Source organism: Lolium rigidum, chromosome 7, assembly GCF_022539505.1.
Source record: "Lolium rigidum isolate FL_2022 chromosome 7, APGP_CSIRO_Lrig_0.1, whole genome shotgun sequence".
Taxonomy (NCBI): domain Eukaryota; kingdom Viridiplantae; phylum Streptophyta; class Magnoliopsida; order Poales; family Poaceae; genus Lolium; species Lolium rigidum.
Window position 1 is genome coordinate 334,872,717 of NC_061514.1, and position 23,498 is coordinate 334,896,214.

At 45.4% G+C, this 23,498-nt stretch overlaps 2 protein-coding genes across 2 annotated transcripts; one reads left to right on the forward strand and one right to left on the reverse strand.

Moving 5' to 3' along the window:
- Positions 1-3,915: 3,915 nt before the first annotated feature.
- LOC124677390 (probable purine permease 4) lies at positions 3,916-5,298 on the forward strand. Its single transcript, XM_047213376.1, has one exon. The coding sequence runs from the start codon at positions 4,063-4,065 to the stop codon at positions 5,179-5,181; it is 1,119 nt and encodes a 372-aa protein (XP_047069332.1). The 5' UTR covers positions 3,916-4,062; the 3' UTR covers positions 5,182-5,298.
- Positions 5,299-7,613: 2,315 nt separating this feature from the next.
- On the reverse strand, positions 7,614-21,011 carry LOC124673468 (rho GTPase-activating protein 7-like). Its single transcript, XM_047209546.1, has 22 exons — positions 20,970-21,011; positions 19,997-20,033; positions 18,197-18,273; positions 17,538-17,608; positions 17,301-17,379; positions 17,047-17,191; positions 16,832-16,951; positions 16,630-16,707; positions 16,461-16,516; positions 16,293-16,362; positions 12,399-12,486; positions 11,898-12,141; positions 11,552-11,761; positions 10,949-11,263; positions 10,671-10,720; positions 9,998-10,058; positions 9,832-9,915; positions 9,522-9,635; positions 9,277-9,443; positions 8,458-8,527; positions 8,069-8,251; positions 7,614-7,989 (listed from the first exon to the last, which is right to left on the reverse strand). Exons 1-22 carry the CDS (start codon positions 21,009-21,011, stop codon positions 7,801-7,803), a joined length of 2,550 nt encoding a protein of 849 aa, XP_047065502.1. The 3' UTR covers positions 7,614-7,800.
- Between the last annotated feature and the right edge of the window lie 2,487 nt (positions 21,012-23,498).

Here is a 23,498-nt window from a genome sequence, read left to right on the forward strand (position 1 = left end):
AAATGAGGTTTGGGGGACCGCGGACAAGAAATGGGGAAAAAAACGGTCCAGTCGCGTCCTTCCAAAGCTAATTAGCGCCTCATTTTGTGTCCGGCGTCCCCGGTAGAGACTCTATGCATAGAGTCTCTACCGGGGAAGCCGGACACAAAAACTGCGTCCACATGCATGCATGCAGCCCCTATTCCCCACATGCTAGTCTGTTTCCCCACACTTTCTCTCACCTACTTTTCCCACATGGGGTGGTCCCCTCTATTAAAATGCATGCATCCGGACGCTGTTTGAGGGACGCGGCTGGGAAGGGCCTCTTTTTTGTACAGATTTTTGGTCTCTTTTTGTCCGGCGCGGTCCCAAACATGCCCCAAATCATTTGTGCCGGACGCTTTTTGAGGGACGCGACTGGAGATGCTCTAAGCCTAAGGCGTTAGGCCATTTCCAATGTGGCGACTCATCCCGTGCCCGTTTGTCTCGTTGTGTCGAATCGGATAAAATCTTGGCCCAACACGCGGATGCATCCTAAAAACGAATGGCCGCGGCATTCGGGACGACCCAAAGCCGGCTTAAATCTGAGTCAGGTTTGCGTGGCCGCGGACACCGAGGGCTGACCTCTCGTGTCCTCCCCTTGTCCTCCCCTGGCCCGCATGTCTGCGTCCCAAAATACAACCCCCTCGCGGATAACTTCCCCCCGCTCTGCCGCCACCCCACGACCGCCGATTTGCGACCATTGTCGATGCCGGCCACCGACATCGAGACGCCGACAAGCGGTGCGGCAGCATAGGATGCGGCCCGATGGTTTCGCATGTGCTTTCGCGGCCTCGTGCAGCATCACAGGACGCCACCACCGACGTTGTGGTCCTCTCGCCGCCGCAAGTCCTCCCGCTGTCACCAGCTTCGCCGTTGCCGACAGAGATGAGCTCTCGTGCACCGTGCTTCCAGGCTGCATGTCGCCGGAGCGACCATTGCCTACAGGTCCCTACGGAGGCATTGGATTGCCCCCGCCCGCGTGGTATTCGATGAAATGGGTCAACTAATTTGTCCCATTTCACTTGTAGATCATGGTGGACAGCGGCGACGAGTTCTTCTACAAGAACGCCATCGACACGTCCTCGGACGGCGAGTCCGACGACGACTTTCTCACGGAGGCTGCGTAACTCATCCGCGAGTACAATGTCATGCAGATCCCCGTATACCGGGGGTCCTTGCCAGGGCGCGCACCGGCCTTGGACCGTAAAAGAGAATGCTGCCACGACATGCTCTTCCACGACTACTTCCACTACAACAAGGCATTGTTCGCGCCGCAGTTGTTTCGCCACCGTTTTCGGGTGTCTAGACCGTTGTTCAACTGGATAATGGATGGCGTCAAGGTCTACGACGGCTACTTCATCGCCAAACAGAATGTAGTTGGCAAGGTAGTACTATCTTCATATAAAAAATGCACGGCAGCGATTAGGATGCTATCATATGGTGTTGCCGGTGACTACGTAGATGAGTACGTCCGGATGAGCGAGTCCAGCTTCTTGGAAGCGATGTACAGGTTATACATAGCAGTGATCGCTGTGTAAAAAAAGGGCAGCCCCATGTATGAAGCTCCCGCTTTGCGCGGGGTCCGGGGAGGGGCCGGACCACATTGGGTCATTCTACGCAGTCACTACAGAGGACACAGCCCGTCTGTTGTCAATCAATACTTCTAGGATTTCCTGGGATGCTTGGCAGCATAGATTGCATGCACTGGGAGTGGAAAAACTTCCCTTTTGGTTGGTTGGGGTCATACAAGGGCCATTCCGAGGGGTGCACAATGATTTTTTAAGCCGTTGCTTCACATGACACACGGATTTGGCACGCATTCTTCAGAATGGCTGGCTCACACAATGACATCAGTGTGCTGCAGGGCTCTCTGGTGTTTGATAGACTTGTGTATGGTCAGTTCCCTGATGTGGATTTTGAGATCAATGGTCACCACTACAACAAGGGGTACTACCTTGTTGATGATGTCTATCCACCTTAGGCTACGCTAGTGAAGACCATTCGTCGTCCCAATTCAGAGCAGGAGGCAAGGTTTTCCAAAGAGTAAGAGGCAGCTCAGAAAGATGTCGAGTGGGCGTTTGGTATCCTCCAAGCTCGTTGGGCTATCGTCAGACACCCAGCTAGAGCATGGAGTGTGCAAATCATGTGGGAGGTGATGACCGCTTGTGCTATCATGCACAACATGATTGTTGAGGTAGAGCATGATGATTCACTATTTGATAATGATTGGGAAGGTCAGGGAGAGTTGGTTGCTCGTCAAGGTGGTTCGGCTTCATTCCAGGATATCCTCCATGTGCATCACGAAATTTGGGACCAAACGGTTCATAACCAGCTTCAGACTGATTTGGTTGAGCACATGTGGAGGCATGTTAACAACAATATTGCAAACAACAACAATGACGAAAATCCTAAAGAAAACAATACCTAGGCCATTTTTGTCATTTTACACTTTTTTAATAAGTACTTTGTCATTTAATAGGTAGACAGTAATTTTATGTAATAAATCTAGATCATTTAAACTTATTTATATATTTTTATAATTTTATATGTCTTATATTGAGTTTAAAGGCCAAATGCCAAATACTTTTGACCGTGACCTATATCTATCCGCGTTGGGTGCAGCGCGCGACCTAAAAAACTGTACGGAGGTCGGCCACTGTCCGCGTGTCGTTCCGTATGTTTGGGTTTCCCCGTTGGAGATACCCTTAGTAGCTGCTGAACTGAAATGGAATCCCCTTCCGGAAAACTTTATCATGTTTAATCTAGATGGAGCCTTTGCTGTGACTCTGCTGGCGACGCTGTATGTGCAGCAGCTCAGCTGGATCACTGGATGTGTGTGCCTCGGCACTACAGGCTGAAACTGAAGCTCTGCATCAGGCTATCCTCCTACTCGTTGATCAACTCGGTATTGGCCGGTTGACATTTTCAACTGACTGCATGAGCCGGAAACAAGCTTTGGCAAGTGGTGAAATGGACTTTGCACCGTCGTGTATTAAGTTCAGGCAAATAAGGTTTATTTTTAACATCAGCTTTATTGAGACATAGATTGTTCACCGTCCATGTTTATGTAATAAGCCTGCTGACGCTCTCGCATCGCTAGGGGCTGGCGTTGTCTATGGTCACCATGTCACCTGGACAACGGAGGTGCCTGACTTTGTAGCCCAGCTGTGTCTTGATGGAAATATGTGTGTTCCATGTAAATAAAAAGCAGGCGTAGAGTATGCATTGCACATGTCTGTTTCATGTATACATGACTCTGGTCTACTAGCAAGGCAGCAGACAAAACCAATAGATACGAATTGATCATGGCATAAGTAGAAAAGAGACAGGAATTGATATGCTGCCTGATCCTGCAACCCACGTAGCGGTAGTGAGGCCAAGATGTTTCTGTCGTGGGCTGAGTCAATGGCCATGATTATTCCGAAGAGAATCTCGATCTCCATTGCCGTTGCCAAGGATAATTCTTGGCTGATGCCCGAGTAGAAATGTGGCGTGCAGGCTGCTGACGTTTCTTTCTTCCAGTGTGCAGATGAGAGGTACCTGACAGTCACAGAAAGAAATTTCTTGTGGTTGCATTGTCACATGTGAGACAAGGTAGATATTAAGCCGGGCAGCCATCGATCCAAAGCCACGAAAGAGAGAGAGAATAGATGTAACATGTGGAACAGCACAATCTGCGCGCGGTGCCCTTCACATAGACATTCGACAATGTTTAGTGCACAATGATTCAGGGGAACATAAACATTAGGGCCATAGATAGGTCCCTGAGGGAAAAGGAGAACGACCAACACGTCACCGATAGCGAGAGCATCCTTTTGGCAGCAAATAATCGCCCTCCACTAACGTACTACTTGTACCAGGAAAGAGCCGCGAGTCCACTTCGTGTGTGTCACCGATGTGGATTGGGCTGTAAACAAAGGCGCACCAAACTACACCCGAATCCCCTGGAAATCCACTTGAAATACCTCCCAGATGATGCTCCCCAAACACCATAAGTAATAGCAGCCACCGCTTCTTCCTCCCAGACACTCACTACTCGTCATGGACACTAGCAACAAAGCAGTCGTCAAGCATGCCGCCACGCCCATTCTTCAGGAGCGCCTCCTCTGCCCGCCGCCATCTCTGCTCGCCGACGTGCCCGTGCTCAAGAGCCAGGCCGTGCGCGGCGCGCTGCTGCTGGCTGCGAACTACGCGGCGCTGTTCGTCGGCTCGGTGTCGTCAACCCTGCTCTCTCGGTTCTACTTCGCGCACGGCGGCACCGACCGGTGGCTAGCGACCCTCGTCCAGTCCGCCGGATTCCCGGCGCTCCTCCCGCTGCTGCTGTGCGCGCGCCGGCAGCCGTTCAGCGGCTTCACGCCGCGCCTCGTCCTCTTCTGCGCACTTCTTGGCCTCGTCATGGGCCTGAACAACCTGCTCTACTCATGCGGCACCTCCTACCTGCCCGTGTCCACCACGTCGCTGCTCCTCTCCATGCAGCTCGCCTTCACGCTCGCGCTCGCAGCGGCGCTCGTCCGCGTGCCACTCTGCTTCGCCAACGTCAACGCCGTCGTGCTCCTCACGCTCTCCTCGCTGTTGCTCGCGCTCAAGCACCGCGCTGGCTCGTCCGGCTCCGGCGACACAACCGGCGGCGGAGACTACATGGTCGGCGTCGCGGCCACCCTGGGCGCCGCGCTCCTTTTCGCCCTCTACTTACCGGCAGCAGAGCTCCTCTACCGGCACGGCAAGTTTACAGGCTTCCACATGGTGGTGGAGGCGCAGGTGATCATGGAGGCCGTCGCGACTACCGTGGGAGCCGTGGGCATGGTTGTATCCGCGGGCGGCAGCTTGCCGTGGAGCGCCGTTGATCGCTCGTGGGATCTGTCCCCGGCGGCCTACTACGCTGTCGTTGGGGCGGCGGTGATGAGTTGGCAGCTCTGCTTCCTCGGCACGGCGGGCACCGTGTTCCTCACCACATCCTTGCACGGTGGCATCTGCATGACGGCACTGCTCGTGGTTAACGTTGCCGCTGGCGTGGTCGTCTTCGGCGACGAGTTCGGCGCAGACAAGGCTATCGCAATGGTGCTCTGCCTCTGGGCCTTCTCGTCCTATGTTTATGGGGAGTACAAGAAAGGGCACAAGACGTCCTGGTATGAGGACCATGGAGCTCTTGATCGAGTTTGAGTTTTGTTTATACAGATGCCACAAATTAGATAGTCCAAGTAATGTTTCCGAACAGCCTTGTACATAATGGGAACGTTTATGTTTTCGGAATCGCTAATTTCAGCCGCATGAGATTTAGTAAATCTCAGTCGAACTCTTTGGCTATTGGATTTATCTCGCGATTTGTCCATATATGACGGTTGCAGTGGGTTGTAGCTCTGATTTTCCTAGTTGCAAATGTTTTACAACTGATATTTTTCTAGTTACATGTGGGTTGTAACTGACAAAAAATATCCGTAACGGTAAATTTGCTTCAAAATTCGTACTGACCTATGAACTACACGTGAGTTGCAACTAGATTATGAGATTTGGATAACATCATGGCGAGCTCAGGAATTCAGACGAGTACCCCCTTAATTCAGACGCATAACATCTGTACCTCTTCCGCTGGAGTTTGAAGAACACATGAGCGCACAAAGACAGAGAGATTTTACCAAGGTTTAGACTACTCGGAGGCTAACAACCCAACATCATGCAAGTTGGATTGGTATTGATTCTTGCTGGAAAAGAATAGGGGTTGCATTGGGAAGAAACTACTACCTGGGGTTCCTGGGTAGGAGAATCTACTCCGAGAACCTTTGTCCGTGTCTATCCTATTTGGGATGTATGTAGCACATTTGAACTTACGCGGGTGGATAATGTTGGATGGATTTTCACTTACCAATTGCAAAGAGGAAGTACTACGATATGCATATGCAGTAGGTCGTAACTGGATTAAGTCAGCAACGTGTAAAACTGCGTGACCCCAACACGAGGTTGGCAAGCTATAATTCATTATTAAATGTCTTGCAATGAGTTTGATCCTCTTAATAAGGGACTCAGCCAAACCATTTTGAGTATGGACATATGAAACAGAGTGCTAAACATCAATCCCTAGGGCCATGCAATAGTCATTGAAGGCACGTGAAGAGAATTCTGCAGCGTTTTCCATGCAAATTGATTTAATTCGGCTTTCCGGATAATAGGCATATCACTTAATTACTTCCTTCATTATCTTGGCAAATGCATGGTTTCGCGTTGATAGAAGGCAAACATGTGGCCATCGTGTAGATGCGTCAATCAAAACCATGAAATACCTAAATGGTACAGATAATGGTTAGATGGAACCACAAATATCTCCTTGAATACGTTCAAGGAACTGAAGTGGCTCAACTTGTATTTTCATGTGTGAGGGTCTCAAAATTAGCTTCCCTGTGGCACATGATATGCACACAAAGTTGGATGACTGGGGAAATTTTAACTCATGCAAATTGTGACCAATAGAATTGCTAGTAATCTTCCTCATCATCCCGATGTCGGAATGTCCTAGGCGATCATGCCAGGTTTGGAATGCGTCAACATTCTGAAAAATTACCTTGTAAGCAACATGTTCTACGGGCTTGATGTACGTGTAGTACAGTTCGGACAATAGAGAATGAATCTTTTCAAGTACTTGCTTGACATATCTGTAATCTTTTATGAAGAGTAGACTCTCCTCTTTGTTCTCTTCATGGGTTTTGATGTGAAATCCATTCTTACGGATATCTCGATAACTGATTAAGGTACGTGAAGAATCGGGATATAGCAATGCATCCTCAATTGTCACTTTTGTACCATTTGGGAGGGTAAATATGGCACGTCCAATGCCGACAATTACCGTATTTTTTCCAACGATAGTTAAAATATCTCCAGTCATTTCTTTAGAGTTCGAAAATATTTTAACTCCCTCAGTATGAAGTTTGTGGTAGCACTGTCCACAAGGCATAATTCCTCTTCCATCGGATTGTCCTCGTAGAGAGCTTTTGCCTGCAAGCTCCTGTTGTTCTCGTTCTAGTTCTTCTCAGTAGAGACTATGTGCTGATAATGTGTTAGAGTAAAACGAGAAAGGAATCGATGGAATGAATCAAGTGATTGTTTCCATTGATGATTGAACACTTATAAAAGGGGGGAAGGCGGTTCCTGGAGGCGACCCTCACAGTGCGGTCAGTTTCCTTCCCATTCTTAAGGCGGTGCAAGTCTTCTGGCATGTTTTATTTTACTTGTGCGAGAATGAAAGGAAGAAAAAAATTGGAGCTAGTTTAGGGTAATCAGAGAAGCAATTTGGTGGACCGATCCTGCCCTGTTGTGCTGCATTTGCTATCTTCGAAGACTTGCTTTCTACTGACCGTCCTTGTGGAAGTAAACTGGAGCATCGCCTAGTTACAATGCTAGTTTTTTTACTTCGATCTTCACTGATGATCTCACTTTGATGAGCTAATAAAGCTAGCTCTGCACTCTCAAAAGAATAAAGTCAACGTCTATGTTTCAAATAATTTATCTGATATACCATCTGCCTCGTTACAAGCTATAGACGAACAACCTTTCTATATTCCTTGAGGCTACTACAACAGATACAAAATAGCTGTCAGGCTCTCTTATCACCCCTTAACTCGTTACATGCAATATATTACAGAAGCATTACAAAATCACACTCAAATTAGGCTGCAGCACTCAGCCACAAAAACCAAGAAAAGGGATATACATTCTCGCTAGCAGCTGCTACAGAGAAAACTTGCTTTACCAAGAATATACAAACATGAAATTAGAAGAAATGAAAAACTCCTATCTCGGACTGTTCCAAGGGGATGAAGACTTGTACGGAAAACCTTGTGGCGCGGATCCATGTCCTAAATCGAGACTGTGGAGCTGCTCCATCAACTGTGATCTCCGTTCTTTGAAGAAATCTAGTCTGGTCGTTAGCTCAACCAGAGTGGACGATGGCACGGGTGGTTGCCTCCCGTACTCGACAGCCTGCGTTTACAACAAGAGTCACACTTTGGGCGCCTTGGAAGTTGGGACTATGACCCTAAGGTGCAGTGCTTTCCCTTACCTCCATTGCTCTTGGGATGTTCGTAGACAATGAACCGCTCTCTGCTGGCATGCTTGTCGATACCTCCCTTGAATCACTTGAACAGGCGTCCAAGGAGTGTTTGCGGGAGAAGGGCTTCGAAGAAGCCTGAGTCAGCACGTGCTGCTTGATACTTCTCCAGTGTGATGTGCCCGACAAGCTCTCCTGTCAGAACAGTAGGTGACCTCAACCCTTAGTATCATCCTCATGCAATGCCAATTTCACATCACACATAAGCTATTCATCAGTGCTTAGCCTTTTACAAATAAAACAGATTTTGTTTTGTAAATTATTATGGAAGTATCAAGCGGAGTAGATTCAGTAATTGGTTTGAAGACTTCAAAAGGGTAGGGGGTAGCTTTTTATCAAACCTCGTTCCTCTGCTTCTTCTCTTGATTACAGAAAGCAAGTTTCATATCAAACCCTGGTTGAACAAAGTTCCTGTTGGCAATAAAAATATTTGCAAATGTTATTATATTACAGTTTGATAGGATAATTCAAGAATGAAACACGTCCAACTGATAAACCATGTGTTCTAAGCTGATATGACACCTTAAATCATGTGTTTTAAGCTGATACAATACCTTACTACAGAAACATCCTGCTTTTGATACTAAAATACGCCGCACGCAATATGGTGGACATTTAGTATGCAACCTGTATGTTAATTATTGAAGTAATTGTATATATTAGTTCAATGGCAGCACATCAGATGCAGATGAAGCCTACTCTAAGGTGTATCCATCCAACCTAGTCAGTTGAAGCCCCAAATTGAAAATATCCCCAAAAATGTTCATGTACTTCTCAGTTTAACATCATCAATTAAAACTCATTTTGTGCTAAGAGTAAAAATAGAAAGCATAATCCAAAAGACACCAACACATGTCATAATTAACAACTTGCATTTTACCCCTTCTAATACACTTTGAAGTTCAAATTCTATAATGTGCTTCAACACCCTAGTCTCTAGATTACACCATCATTTATTTCTTCTTTTAATTTTTCATGTTGGCTCAATGCCCCAGCGTGGCTGAAGCCATATTGCAAACTTACACCCTAAGAGGGGGTTGACCTCATATGTTGACTTCATTTGATATACTAACAGCTTGGGATAGTTCACGATTACGCTCTGCTGAATTGACACAGAAATTGAATATTGATTATGAAAAGTGCACTAATATTTGTCTTACTGTGGGAAATGACTTGGACGATGTTGATAACGATCATTCTCATCTACGAAAGAGCCGTACTGGTGTTGGCGCTGTTGACTAAGTTGGAGATGCAGCTCTGCAACCTTCTGCTTTAACCTTGCAACATCAGCTTCTGCGAGAGCAATCTCCTCAAGCTCTGCCTTCGTCTTAAGGCAAATAAATTAGACACCAAAAGAGACTGAAAACACGATTACTGGTGACCTAGTACCTTAAAATTTCAGTACCTTTGAATCCATAGGACGTGAACTAGAAAACTGTGCAGAAGACATGCTTAACCCAACTTCCAATGCAGATCTAAGATCCCTTTCAGCCTGCAGCTGCTCTTGCAACCTTGATACCTATAGGGACAAACGGTTGCTATCAAGCAAAGTCTTAACTTTACGGGAATATTTGGATATTAATTGAGAAACTGCTGAACACAGATTGTAAGAAAGCAAATCCAAGAAAATTGGATAATATGAGTAGATTCCCATCATATTTTGGAAGTGTAGAATGAAGTAATTGATTAATATATAGAAAAAGAATATGGCGTACATCATGTTCCAGGACCAAACGGCGCTCATGCAGTGCTTGCTTTCTTCTTTCCAAACTCGCCTGTAAGATTGCATTACCTCTAGTCTGAGAAGAGTTTCCAATTAGTTTGCAAGATCCCCAAAATAACAGTCCCTACAATTGAACAGTACATGTATTTCCTTCGTACCTCTTTTGCAATCCTGATCTGCAGATCATTCTTTGCAATCTCAAGTCTTTGGATAGCAAGCCTGAAAGGTTTGTTTGCATAGTTAAATAGTTAAGTACAAAATCAACCCTTCAATGATATTATCAGTGTAAATGATACAATGAAATGCTATGCAACAAGCCTGTCCAATAATATGTCCTCACAAATCAACGATAGCACAAGCCAATTAGCACAGAAACAAGTTGTTTTCTTCTAACTAGAGAGAAACAACTTTCTCAGTAGGCAATACCAAAATCTCTATCATACACAGGGGTGCAGATATTTTGGTCAAATGGAATTTTCAACCAAGCAAATAACAACGAAAGCCCCAGAACACAGAATAAAGAACACACTTATTAGTAGGGGTGTTCATTGTTAAGCAGGTTTGCTTCAACACGCCAAACCCACCTATACAAAAAAAAACTGTACTATGCCAGCAGGAGCCTCACAGGTTGTGAAAAAAAATGAACTAGCAGGTGCTAGCCGGTTTTGGCCAGGTTCAATTCAACCCATGGCTAAACACCCCTAGTTATTAATTATTAGTGATAAAACAACTTAAGAGAATAACTGAACACTGCAGTTCCGAATATTTATACAAAACAGTCGTGTAAAATTTAATTTTAGGAAATAATACTTGAAATGACTAGGAACTTACTCTTCTTCACCTGATGAATCAACAGACTCCGACTGTTGGATCTTTCTTGCCTGCACAAACCACATGTTTAAATCCACATGGTCAAAAGAGAAGCTACAATAAACTGTTACAGTAGCTTCTTCAAGAATAATTAGAGTGTATTTCTATTGATGATTTCCCTGATAAAGCCATAACTGCTTTTGAAGTCAAAACACTTGCAAGTCAATGATCATAAATGACTTGAATAGAACTAACATGAATCTACAAGGGAAGACAACAAAAGGTAACTCCTTGCTTACATTAGTCCGTCCCCAAATGTTAGAACGCTTCACATGAGGCTGAGTTTCATTGGATTTAATGGAGTGCCTATCTACAGAATATTCAGGTCCAGAACCCGGTAAAGGAACTCCTGCATCCAAGGAAGAAAGAATCTCTCCCATCGACAATGGAGATTCATGAATGCACACCAGATTTGTTGGATCCTTCTCATTCAGTGGTCTCTTGACATTTATCGTGCCATTTTGAGTTAAAAGGTTATGTGGAGCATCCTTTGAATCCAGCTTTGTTTCCAAAGCCTTATCTTCGACAGAAGGTTCTAAATCCCCATGATCTATCTGATGTGCCACATTGTAGTAAGAAAGGAAAATACATCAGGACATTGTCACATAAACAAGATTACTAGCCGAATAAAAATGAAAACCAAGTCAGGTTCTGATTGGACTACTCAGAATGCAGTGTGCAATACTATTTGTCTTGATCTAGTGTAAACTACTTATTTTTGGCAAAGGTGGTGTAATGTGCATTCTACCAGGTGTTAGGTGCAATTTAATCTTAAATACAACTGGTAGCAGCCCAGAAATTACTACATATTAGAAGCTTCAGAATTGCAAAGCATATCAAACCTGGTAGTCATATAGGTCACCACCAGTACACGCACTGCTTTCACTCAGTTTTCCGCTCAGTAAACGTTCATCTAGTTCTTGATCAACATCATTCTCTGCATCATGAAACCCATTATCTTTGGCATCCACAGTTTCATCATCTGTAGATTCTTCACTCCCACTGTCTTGAATTCGAGAATCAGGTGACAGGGAACACCTAGGATGTTCATCCTATAAAAGTGATAAACAGGATGATAAAAAGCTTTCACAGTAAGTGGAAGAACAAATAGGGACTACATCAGCTTATATTGTCCAGAAAAGTGTCATCAGACCAATGAACTTCTGGCATAGCATCAGAAACACTTACATCAAATATGCCCTCATATTCCTCTAATAGAGTTGTGACAATGCCATGAGCACTGTTAGCAGCATTTGCAGCAGCAATAAGCTGAGCAGAACTGTCACCATTCATGTCAATGTCATCTTCCATCTCACATTCACCAGCCAGAAGTGGACGCAACAAGAGAGGAGCCATACAAGCAGCAACTGCTGATGAAGTCATTCGATTCTCAGCAGTATGAGAAGCAACAGTGTGCATCATTCTCAAAATTCTGCAAATATCAAAGTTATGAGCTAAATGAAGAGTTTGCTTGGTAGAACTTGATAAGAAAATGCCACTACCTATGATAAACTACTAACAGAGATGTATTTTGTGATTTCCAGTTGCATGCTTTGATCAAGACAGCTCACCATATGCTTGATCATAAACCGAATTATATTTAGAATGTAGTCCAGCATGATATCCTAGCAGGTCAAAAGCTAACTCAGAGACAAAAGAGTTCCCCATTACAAAAAAAAAAAAACTAACCTTTGTAGCAACCTCCTATTAGGCTCGGGAAATGTCTCAGATATGGCTATACGCATAGAATTTATCCGAGATTCCTTACTTTCCATACCTACAAAGGAATTAAGTGAAAAGAACTGATAAAAACAGAATATGAAAGTAAAAAAAAAATACTTAGGCTTTACAGATACACAAAAATTAGCTAGGTAACTAAGTTAACACTGAACATCAGGTTTATTCAGACATTTTTTACGCAAATCACATCATGAAGTTTCATATATTATACCTGCCAACTGCAACTTTTGATAAGCGTTAACCAATGGCCATAACAGAAGTATGCTACATGCTAGGTACCAAATGTTACAAGATTGTAGCCGGATGTTCTAATAACTTAGGTTAAGGACCACTGGTTTTGTCTAGTCTAGAGTCCAGATGTACTCTTTATGTTTGGCTCTTAGCTTACAGCACCGATAGAGTCACCAGATCTATATCTTCCATAAAATAGAAAGGTGCAGAGAAGAAAGACCATCCTATCCATGAAGGGATCCTGGCGCTGCAGGAGATCATTCATGAGACCAAGTCCAAGAAACTTCGGGGAGTTTTCTTAAAACTGGACTTTGAGAAGGCCTACGATAGGGTGAACTGGGCCTTCTTGCGGGAGGTTCTTCTCCGCAAAGGCTTTGAGCCCGGGTGGGTTCACAGAGCGATTGGTCTGGTCTCGGGGGGCCAGACAGCGATCACTGTCAACGGGGAAGTAGGGAACTTCTTCCGTAATGGGCGCGGGGTGCGTCAGGGGGACCCTCTGTCCCCCCTCCTCTTTGACTTTGTGGTGGAAGCTCTGGCTTCCATCCTGGACAAGGCCAGAGAGGCGGGCCACATTTCTGGGTTGATCCCACATTTGATACCTGGGGGGGTATCGCATTTGCAGTATGCGGATGATACCATCATCATGCTTCAGCCAGATGATCTGGCCATCGCCAACCTCAAGTACATACTTCTCTGCTTCGAGAATATGTCGGGCCTCAGGATTAATTTCCACAAGAGTGAGGTGATGGTCTTGGGCGGGGATGAGTCCGAGGGGACCAGGATTGCCAACATGCTTAACTGCAAAAGAGGCACCTTCCCTTTTACTTACCTTGGTTTACCGGTGAGTGACCGTGCCCTCCTAGCCTCGGATTGGGGTCCGTTGACTAACAAAGTGGCCAAGCGCGCAGATCCCTGGATGGGAAAGCTGATGTCCTCGGCGGCAAGGCTGACGCTCATCAATGCTTGCTTATCTAGCCTGCCACTGCACGCGATGGCGGTTTGCCTCTTGGGGGAGGGAGTGCATGGCCTGTTTGACAAGGCTAGGTCCCGTTTCTATTGGGAAGCGAACGGGACTAAACGCAAATACCATTGGGTCAGATGGACGGCTATGTGTAAGCCTAAATGCCTGGGGGGGCTAGGTATTGTGGACACGAGACTAATGAACATTTGCCTCATGGCCAAATGGATTTGGAGGCTGTACGCTGGGGAGCAAGGCCTCTGGGCGGAGATCCTTAGGGCCAAGTATCTAGGGGAGAGGGACCTCCTTGCCGATAAGCACCGGCCCGGATCTCAATTTTGGAACGCTGTCCAAAAGATCAAGCATGTCTTCGGCACGGGGGCCCGGCATGCTATCCACAATGGTCGCGCTACTAGATTCTGGGTGGACTGGTGGCATGAGAAGGGCCCCCTCAAGGACCTGTTCCCGGGTCTCTTCGCCATTGCGTCGGAACCCCTTGCCACGGTGGCCACGCTCTTCTCGGGTAACCAGTGTAGGCTCACGTTCCGTCGTGAGCTGGGCTTTGGGGAGCGTGTGGAGCTGGCCAACGTTGCCCGGCTGGTGGAGACCATCCACCTGTCGGAACCGCAGGACCGGATCTCGTGGTCCTTGGAACCAAATGGGAAGTTCTCCGTGCGATCGCTTTACAAGAGCTTATGCCAAGGCATTCCCCACAAATACTATGGGATAGTGTGGGAGATCAAGGTGCCACTCAAAGTTCGCATCTTCCTCTGGCAACTATCGAAACGCCGTCTCCCCTCCAACGACAATATCAGGAGACGCAAGGGTCCATCCAATGGTACTTGCGCCCTTTGCTTGGAGGTGGAGGATAACAACCACATCTTCTTTAGATGTCCGCTGGCGCGCTTCATGTGGAGTGCGGTCAGAGACCTTCTTGGTTGTTCTTGGAACCCCTCGTGCTTTGCCGACATTTTTCGGTACATGCGCGTCCAAGTTGGCCAGACTCGGAGAGTTCTTTGGTTGGCTTGCGCTGCCCTTCTTTGGTCTCTTTGGAACGTTAGAAACAAATTCACCATTGAGGGTAGTTTCCCTACTAACCCGGCTAACGGCTTGTACAAAATGACTGTTTACCTGCAGGCTTGGAAGCTTCTGGCTAGGAGCGGAGACCGTCAAGCGGTGGAGCTGGTGATTGGCAGGATCCGAGCTCTTCATGCTTCTATCAGAGATAGTGTCTAGTGTCTTGTGCTCCACTCTGGGGCCGAGCGGAGTCTGGTGGCGGCCGGTGTATCTGGTGGCAGGCTTTGGCGTTGGGGCGTCGCCTCGTCATCGGTGGACCTAGGTCGTTTACCTTGTATCTTGTATTGTCCAGGTCTTGTAACCTGTGTGTGTGGTTGTGTGGAGCATCCCTCCATCCTGTCGGGTCTTGTTCGTTTCTACGGATGATGTATGAATTCTGCCGTTGGGGCTTTATTAATTTAAAGCCGGGCTCTGCTCGAGCCTTATGTTTAAAAAGAAAGACCATCCTTCCTTGCTTCTTCAGAAGATATGCTTGGTGGTCTTTTGACAGAAAGGACCACCTGCCCCAACAAATTGCCAGAAAAGACCACCTGTCAAAACAATTGCCAAAAAAGACCACCTTCTCGTGGCAGCAGGACGTGCCAGGCGACACGTGGTACTTGCCACCGTTGTTCGTGGCGGCAGGGCCTGCCGCCCCTCTCCCTGCCAGCACATTAGAACTCCGTTAGCCGGGCGTTTAGGCAGTGAGCCATGCTGCCACGGCGCCACCGGCATGGGCGGCAAGATTGCGCGGCTTGCCATGCCGTTGGAGCTCACGTTCGTCCAACAGCCCGTCAGGCCGCCTCGGCGCGCACGTGAATAATTCCGTCCGGCTCGGAAGTCCGCGCTGCACTGATTTTCTATCTTTTCTTCAACTAACCCAGCCCTTGCATTGTACAAAATCTTAGGCGAGTGAGGAAACTAAGTGAGAAGAGAGAGCGAGCTGAGAGTGAGCTGACTGAGAAGTGAACACAGACGCACGACTCCACCTAAACTTAGTGCGTGTGAACGGACGAAATCAGTGAGCGCGTCGGCCGAAGCGACCTGTCACGGCTGTCTTCTGCACAAGCTGCCGCACGGTCTGCCTGCAGGGGCGCCCTGTCGGCCACGGACGAAACCGCACGGGTGCCGCCGTGAGCTCCGACGGCATGGCTTGCCATGGCGCCACGCAATCTTTCCGCCCACGCGGGTGGCGGCATGGCCCACTGCCGCAACGCCCAGCTAACAGAGTCCTAACGTGTCGCCAAGGAGAGAGGCAGCAGGCCCTGCCACCACGAGCAATGGCAGCAGGTACCACGTGTCGCCTGGCACGCCCTGCCGCCATGGGAAGGTGGTTTTTTTGGCAAAAATTTCGCAGATGATTGTATATTACCTATAGGTGTGCAAAGCAGTAAATGCAACCAATATTCTTAATTCTGATATATCCATAGTTAAATGCAGTATCTAACGTACTAGAGAGGCTTATCCTCATATCATGTAAAAAATATTGAAAGATATTTGAGTTCTAGTAGTAGAAAAAAAGTGAAAAGTTCATTGATTCCCCTAACAGACATCTTATTGCGATATATATTTAGGTTTAACCCGAATAGAGCACTTACGGAAAGCTTCCAGTAATGCTGTGCAGCAGGAAGCAGGAACTGGAGAAGATGGTAGCTCGCGCAAAACATGCTGCAGATGTTTGTTCACATGAATACAGTAAGCAAGCAAAACATGATGACATCTACGAATACTTGAAGAAACAACACAACAGGAATCACGCAAGGTACCTTTACACAATCACCAATAACATGAGCATCCTCATCCAGTGCGAACTCAGTCCTTCCTGGAATAAAGCAAAAACAGATGCACAAGTTGGTACAACAACATGAAAACTTCCAAACTTGAAACACCATTAAAAATCACACTTTTAAATACAAACTATGCAATCGCATAAACCTTGCTCATATTCATTCATTCTTCTGTCAACCTCCTCCACATCTGCAGCCTGGCGTAAAATTCCCTCTACCTTTATCCCTTCAAGAAAATATTTAAAATTTCTGTTAAATGTTTAGATTGGTTGGCGAGGAGCATATAGTACCAGATGTAAAATGCGGCCAGTTCCAAACATTGGTGTTAATTAACTCTCTTTAATCCCTACCATGTTTCTCCAGAAAACACAAAGCTTTTTCAAGAAAAGAGGGGCTGCCATCAATATCTTCTAGTGCAAGAAGAATTGGCCTTCCAACAACCAAAGATTTAGTAGGCCTCTTCTCTCTCCCTACAGGCATCAAAGGAATGGTATGAAAAAAGAACAATCAGATACTGAGTTTGTCATGAGTAATAGTAAGTCAAATCATAGTGTATGGAACCAACAATTTGGAGCTGCTCCTTCATATGCATCTGTTGTGTCACTACGAAATATTCCATTATGCCCTATCACGAGAGCTGCATTTGGAGCCTGTGCAAGAGCTTCTTCCAGTGCTGTTTTCCACTCAAATAAATCTTCAGATGTTTCTGCCTGTGTTAAGAACGACAGGTGCTTTTATTAACCTCTTCAAGGAGCATTAATTGGCATAAAGCTTGCATTTGCTCAAGTGGGTCTACTAAGTTAAGTGTACAATATATACCTTCAAGGTGAAAGCCCGACCATCACGGCCATCTGGAAATAGAACAGTCAACAACTTCTTGTCTTCCCTGACCACTACACTGAGAACAAGAAACATTGTTAGTATGAAATTGTGCAAAATACACCAAAAGAAAGTACCAACAATCATTTGCTACTGCTCATAAAAAAGATTTAATGTGGCAATCTTTGTGTAAACTGCAACAAATGATTAACAACAGAAATGCGTTAAGACACATACCTTCCAGAATTATTCAAGTCAATTCCCCCCAAAGTAAGGTTAACTTCGCCACCTCTCTGGGGTAAGGTATTCTACAATGTCAAGAATAAGCAATTGTCAAGGAAGCGAGAACTATGTCACAATATGGATCATGAATGGAAAACAAAATATTGTACAACTATTCTACAAAACCTTATTTACAGCATAACTTAAGGCAAGAAAAAGAATAAGCAAGTTTTTGCAGCTAAAACTTTCAAGCACAGGACATAATTCAATATTTGAACTTGTTAAGTAAAGGAACACATGAAGCACTGAGATTGGAATTGAAAAGAGCGAAGTTCAAGTGATTGTTCTGCTCTTCATTGCTAAATTCAAAACACTATATACTCTAATACTATATTGATCCTAGTATACAATCATAAATGTCATGCAGACCCAGTGCTAAAAGCTCCCACACTAGGTGGGGTCTGGGGAAGGATTATAGAGGCGAGCCTTAAATGTCATGAATTATGAAAATGTTAGAACATCAAACCAAACTAGTACATATTGTCACTGATCGAGAGATATGGTTAAAGCGTCAAGAAGCGAAAAATAGTATCTGGTCTGAAGAGTCTACTTAATATGTGCTTTCCAGTTATATGTAATATTTACATTATGAACACAAGAATGGAAATACTAACAGGATCGCTCTTGAAGAAAACCAGCGATGTTCGAGTGAGGATGAACCACCGTTTTTTCCAAGATTTCCATCCAATTCCTGGAAATCATAACAACCTAAGGTTATTTTTCAGATGTAAGCAAAACAAAACTGTAAGTAGGAAAAAATCCAATTTTCTTTACCGAACCACAATAAATTTAATTGAAAGGATAACTGAAACATGTCAAATATTTGAAAAAAAAAATGCACATTTAGTTGGATTAATTGTCAAGTCACTGGCTCCAATATAGAAAGCCCTTGTTGTTGAAGCGGAATGCTAGTCTGTTTTAAAAAAATGCTACGGTACATTAGTTTTTGCATATTTCCTTATTTATAGTGCTGAATATATCAACATCTCTACAGGGACCAAGATAAGAATATAATAGACTTAAGGACTGTCGTTTTATGATCTGATGGTCAGTATAGTTCAAAGTAAATGGACTGCCACCACCAATTAAAATCTTTATAGAAGTTAAGATGCATAGTAACTTGACAAAGTTCATGCCATATCGTAGAGGGGATCAAGCATAAAATCAAACAAATCGGCACCTAGCACATTACTAGAACAAGAGATAAACTATAAGAGCACTCTGGACAAGATTCAGTTTATACTTTCTGAAGAATAACCCGGAGAAATTTTGCTAATGACTAATGTATTGATCATGAATTTGATGATCTACACCTGAACTCATGGTCACATATCAGGAGTCAACTAAACTGGAACCTAAAATCTTATGTCAGCCTTGAACTCACAATAGAAATGGTATTTACAAAGTTAACAACAGATACTCCTGCTATGGCTGCCCTCTGTTGCATTTGGCCTATAACAGATATGGATGGTCTAAGTCTCAATTTTTAGGGTCCCAAAATGGGACTTTGTAAATATGTTGTATATCTTATTCTTTTATAATTTAAGAGCAGTAGGAACCTCTCCTGCTGTAGTTTCATAAATAAAAAAACAGATATGGACGGATGTGATATTGGAAGCGTATTGGAAAACTGAGAATGGACCCCATGTGTGACTTTCTGACATGGATAGGAAGCAGAACTAACTAGACTGCTGTAGTGTTATTAATCCTTTGTATTGATACATTTCCATCTATAGATCCAACCTAAAAATCCAATTCAACCACCGGATTCATGATGTCAATACAAGCAACTCGGCATTTACAAGTGGTGGAGGCTGGTTGTCAACTCTGCACCGACGGCTCAAAGGGATGGACAGGAACCATGATCCAGCTGACCACAAGGCTGATCTGGAACCATCCAAATACCAAGCCAAGTATTGTCAGCTTTCTCATATAGATTCAGGCGGAAGCAAGTTATTGGGCAAGGCGTAGCAGGGTTGCCGCAGATCCTAACAGGTGTGGCGGGACCGTGCAGGGTTGTATGTGGGTTAGGCTTGTAATTATGAACTCTTCCTTCTACCAAGGCAACGAGAACAAATGTTCCATGTTTTCTCGAGGGTGAAAAATACAAGCAACTCGACATGGTCTAGTCTCATCCTAGTTTTTCGTATTGACATAGCAAAAAATCTAGCATCGTTATCCATGAGATTAATATATTTTATCTCTGCAAACAATACATCCTTTCTTGACTACGAATTGTCAAGAACAAAGAAGAGAAAATTGCTACTACTTATTACCTTTAACAATAGTATTAACGGAAATTCTAAATACTTGAACTAGATATGGATGTTTGCTCTGCCTCAAAAGAAATAAGTAGAACAACACCGACCGAAAAAGGATAGAAGATAAATGATGTGCGACGCAAATAGTTTTACCTTTGGATGATATGAAGAGGGGACCACTCTTAAATACCTGGTCATGGGGGCATTTTCATGTCAGAAATGTTAATGACGAATTCATTCATTATAACAGAAAATACAAAATAAAAGATTTTATATACACAACATGCTATCCTCAAATGCTTGAAAGTGTATCGTTTTGGAATGTTTGGAAGCTTTCCGAATAACGAATGAATGCACACAGCTTGTTCCCCTATTCTGAATGGTTGGAAGCTTTCCGAATAACGGGTGAATGCACACAGCTTGTTCCCCTATTCTCACGAATGCACAAACAAACAAAACGAGGAGGGGAAAACAACAAGAAATTCTTCACTCTTGCACCTAAATTCAGTCTCCCTGCGCTCTGAATTCATGTTTGTCTAGTCATGGGCCACATTAATAAGGATGGAACGACACCTCAGCCTGCAAACAAGTAGTGACCTCATACATATCTGATACCAATTGGACGCATGCTGTTTCTAGTTTCAGCACCCGTATGACTGGAACGCCTCCATCTGCATGCCGTGCTTGACGAAACCACCCCCAAACACTTCCATTCATATTTTTGCGCTAAGCAGAAACCTCTACCCCAGTCCAAATTAAGTCCACTCTCCAGTCCAACCCAAACCCAAAAGGCGGCAACAGCAGCAGCAACTCCTGCAATCTCGCGTCGCTCTGTCGGCCTTGGCAGCAGACATGACACCACCCGCTGAGGCGCATCGGTCCTCCGCGCCTTCTCGCGGCCTCTCCGCGCCGCCACAGCTCAAACTCCGAAAATCGGTCGAGCAGGAGAGCGAAACGCTAGTAAGACGCACGCCAGAAGCAGAGCACCTATTCCTCGGCGCGCGTGAGGTACCAAATACGGAGTACTACTATTGAAGCCCAGCCGCGGCTTGTCCCCCAAACGCGAGGGAGGAATTAATCCGGGAGCGAGAGAGCGCGCGCACGAGGAGAGGAGAAGGCCACTCACCGCGCCCCCGCTCGGCGCCGGCCCCGCCGCCGCCGCCGCCATCCCCGCCGCGCCCGCTTCAGATCGTCCGCATCAGCCAGCCAGCGCCGTCACCGCAGCAGCAGCAGCAGCTAGTAGTTTCCGCGCATTGGATCCATCCAGCCCCTTGCGCGCGCGCGCCGGCGGCGCCGTGGTGCGCGGCACCGATCTGGCGTGCGGTGGAAGCGCCGCAACGCGTAGTGGGGGTGGTGGATGGGAACGGGATTAGGCGGTGGTTAGGATTTGGTGGTACTTGGGTTTTTGAGGTGCGGTGGCGCTGCCTGCCGGAGGCGACAGCGATTACGCGACCGCACGCACACACACACGGGCTGCCCGCCCGCCCGCCGTGATTGATCTCTCTCCTCGGTTTTGGTTGGGGGGGAGTCCACTTGTGTAGCTGTGTTTGTGGGGGTAGATAGGATGGGAGGGAGCTTGCTGCGAAAGCTTTCTCGATTTCTTGAGCCCAGCCCAGCTGCTGCGCTGTCCGCTCCTACTTTTGTTTAACCTTTCTGCCCTACCCTTTGCTCGCCTGGATCTTGGCTTAAACAAACAACCCTGTAATGTAGATCGTCGTCTCCTTTGTTTATTTCCGAAATGGTTGTTAGGCTACGTGACACGGTACATGTCCCCTGCAAATGAACCAAGAGGCCGCTTGAACCGTCAAGATAAAATCAAGGGTTCTTATCATTCCTGCCACTATGACTGATCGTAATCTCAGTTTTGCCATTTAACCAATCGAAATCTCAATTTCCCTTAAGAGTACTTCTCGGTTTTTGCCATTCCATCAACTCTATGTCGTTAGTATGTAATCACTTTTTCCATTTAGAGAGTGGAGGCAGTGGTAAACGCCTATAGTATGTAATCGATGATGCCGGTTTCAGTGTTTGTAATTACTAGCTGATGGAGTATCGAGCCGATTTACTTATGATTGTGATCGGTGCCTTGGAAAATACTTTGTGTATCAGATCATGTTGAAATTCTGTTAATTTTTTATTAACACCTTGTAACGATTTGATTGATTAAATATGTTACGCATATATAAAGAGAGTAAGAGCCCAGGAGCTGATCACGAAAAACCATTATCTGAAACTCGAACAATGAGTTGCACAGTATATGCTCTTTGTATAGAGCCGCGTCTCCACAAATATTCATCATCTCAACCTAAACATGGTCTATACTCTAACCGTTTGCAATTCCAAACACTGAAGTATCTATAGGTTTGACATATTAAATGCGTCTCTGACTGCACCCACACTCTAAATGGCATAAGTGATTGCATACTAACGGTGGAGAGTTGACGGAATGGCAAAACCGAGAAGCAGGGATGGAATGAAGTATAAGGGGCTAGCTAAAATCACAGAAATAAGGAGCTACCATGGCTTGTGTTCAAAGGAAAATCATGAGCATAGAGGGTTTTGATTGGTTAAATGGTAAAAACTTAGATTAGGATCGATCATAGTGGCAGAAGTGATAAAAACGTTAAAATCAAGCACCACAAGAAACATATCAATCTGGATCAATATACCGAGTAATGGGAAAAAGGGTAAAGCCGTGAGAGTATCCTCAAGCTAACAAAGGGATTATGTGACTTCTGCTTTCGGATGGGCCTCTTTGATGGTTTGGCTTCTGTTTGATCGGAAAATGCTGCTCCACTAATTTTGTTCTGTTTTCATTTCCATATCACTTTTCGCTCCCTTTCATCCCTAAACAAAACGGCTAATCCGGAATTATTTGAAACTCCGTTTGAAAAAGAGCAACGGTTAGCAAATCAGGCGTGATATAATTACAAATATTCAAATATGCATACTTTTTCTTGGAAAAACAACAAGCATATACATGGACGATGCTTTACGGCTAGCCTGGTTTTGTGCCCTGGGCTCCATACATGGAAAGAAGGTTTACACGAAAACCTTTCCTAGGGTTCGGTAGTCTAATCACGGAGACGTGTGGTGCGCCATACAAATTTGATTCTAGCTAGATGATCCAGTATAGTTTGTTCGAAACGTACCATTCACAGGTCACAGTTTCACACAACTCTCACAGAAAATATATACGCGCGAGAGAGATAGATCAGTTCAGTTTTCTTTCTCTTTTTGGCTCGAAATCGCCATCAAGGCTCGTATATATCGTACTCGTATCTGGTAGGTGGGATGCAAACAGTTTCGTAGCACTGACAGCTTTGCTCTACACGTACGCGGCCGAATAAATTGGCGCGGTACAGTACGGCTCAATAAATTTGGCCGCCGCACAGCCCGATCCTGTCCATGAATCCATGATGATGCCGTATTAGCTCAAATTTATCCATGTTATGCCAATGTCACTAGTAGTACTGTAATAACAATGCACATAAGATACTGCAAAAGTTCAGAGCGACCTTTAAAAACACAGGATAAGAGCATCTCCAGTCGCGTCCCCCAAACCGTCCCCCAAAGGGATTTGGGGCGCGCCGGACAAAAAAACGTTCCCAGCCGCGCGCCCCAAAGGCCTTTTTTGTCCGGCGCGGCCCGATAC

Bases quoted from the DNA above. Each gene is read 5' to 3' on its own strand.
- LOC124677390 (XM_047213376.1), top strand. From the start codon at position 4,063: ATGGACACTAGCAACAAAGCAGTCGTCAAGCATGCCGCCACGCCCATT.
- LOC124673468 (XM_047209546.1), bottom strand. From the start codon at position 21,011: ATGGCGGCGGCGGCGGCGGGGCCGGCGCCGAGCGGGGGCGCG. The intron at 8,528-9,276 runs GTAAGACAAATA...TATTGCCAACAG, and splicing joins CGTCCAAGTCATTTCCCACA to GAACTTTGTTCAACCAGGGT. The intron at 7,990-8,068 runs GTAAGGGAAAGC...TTGTAAACGCAG, and splicing joins ACATCCCAAGAGCAATGGAG to GCTGTCGAGTACGGGAGGCA.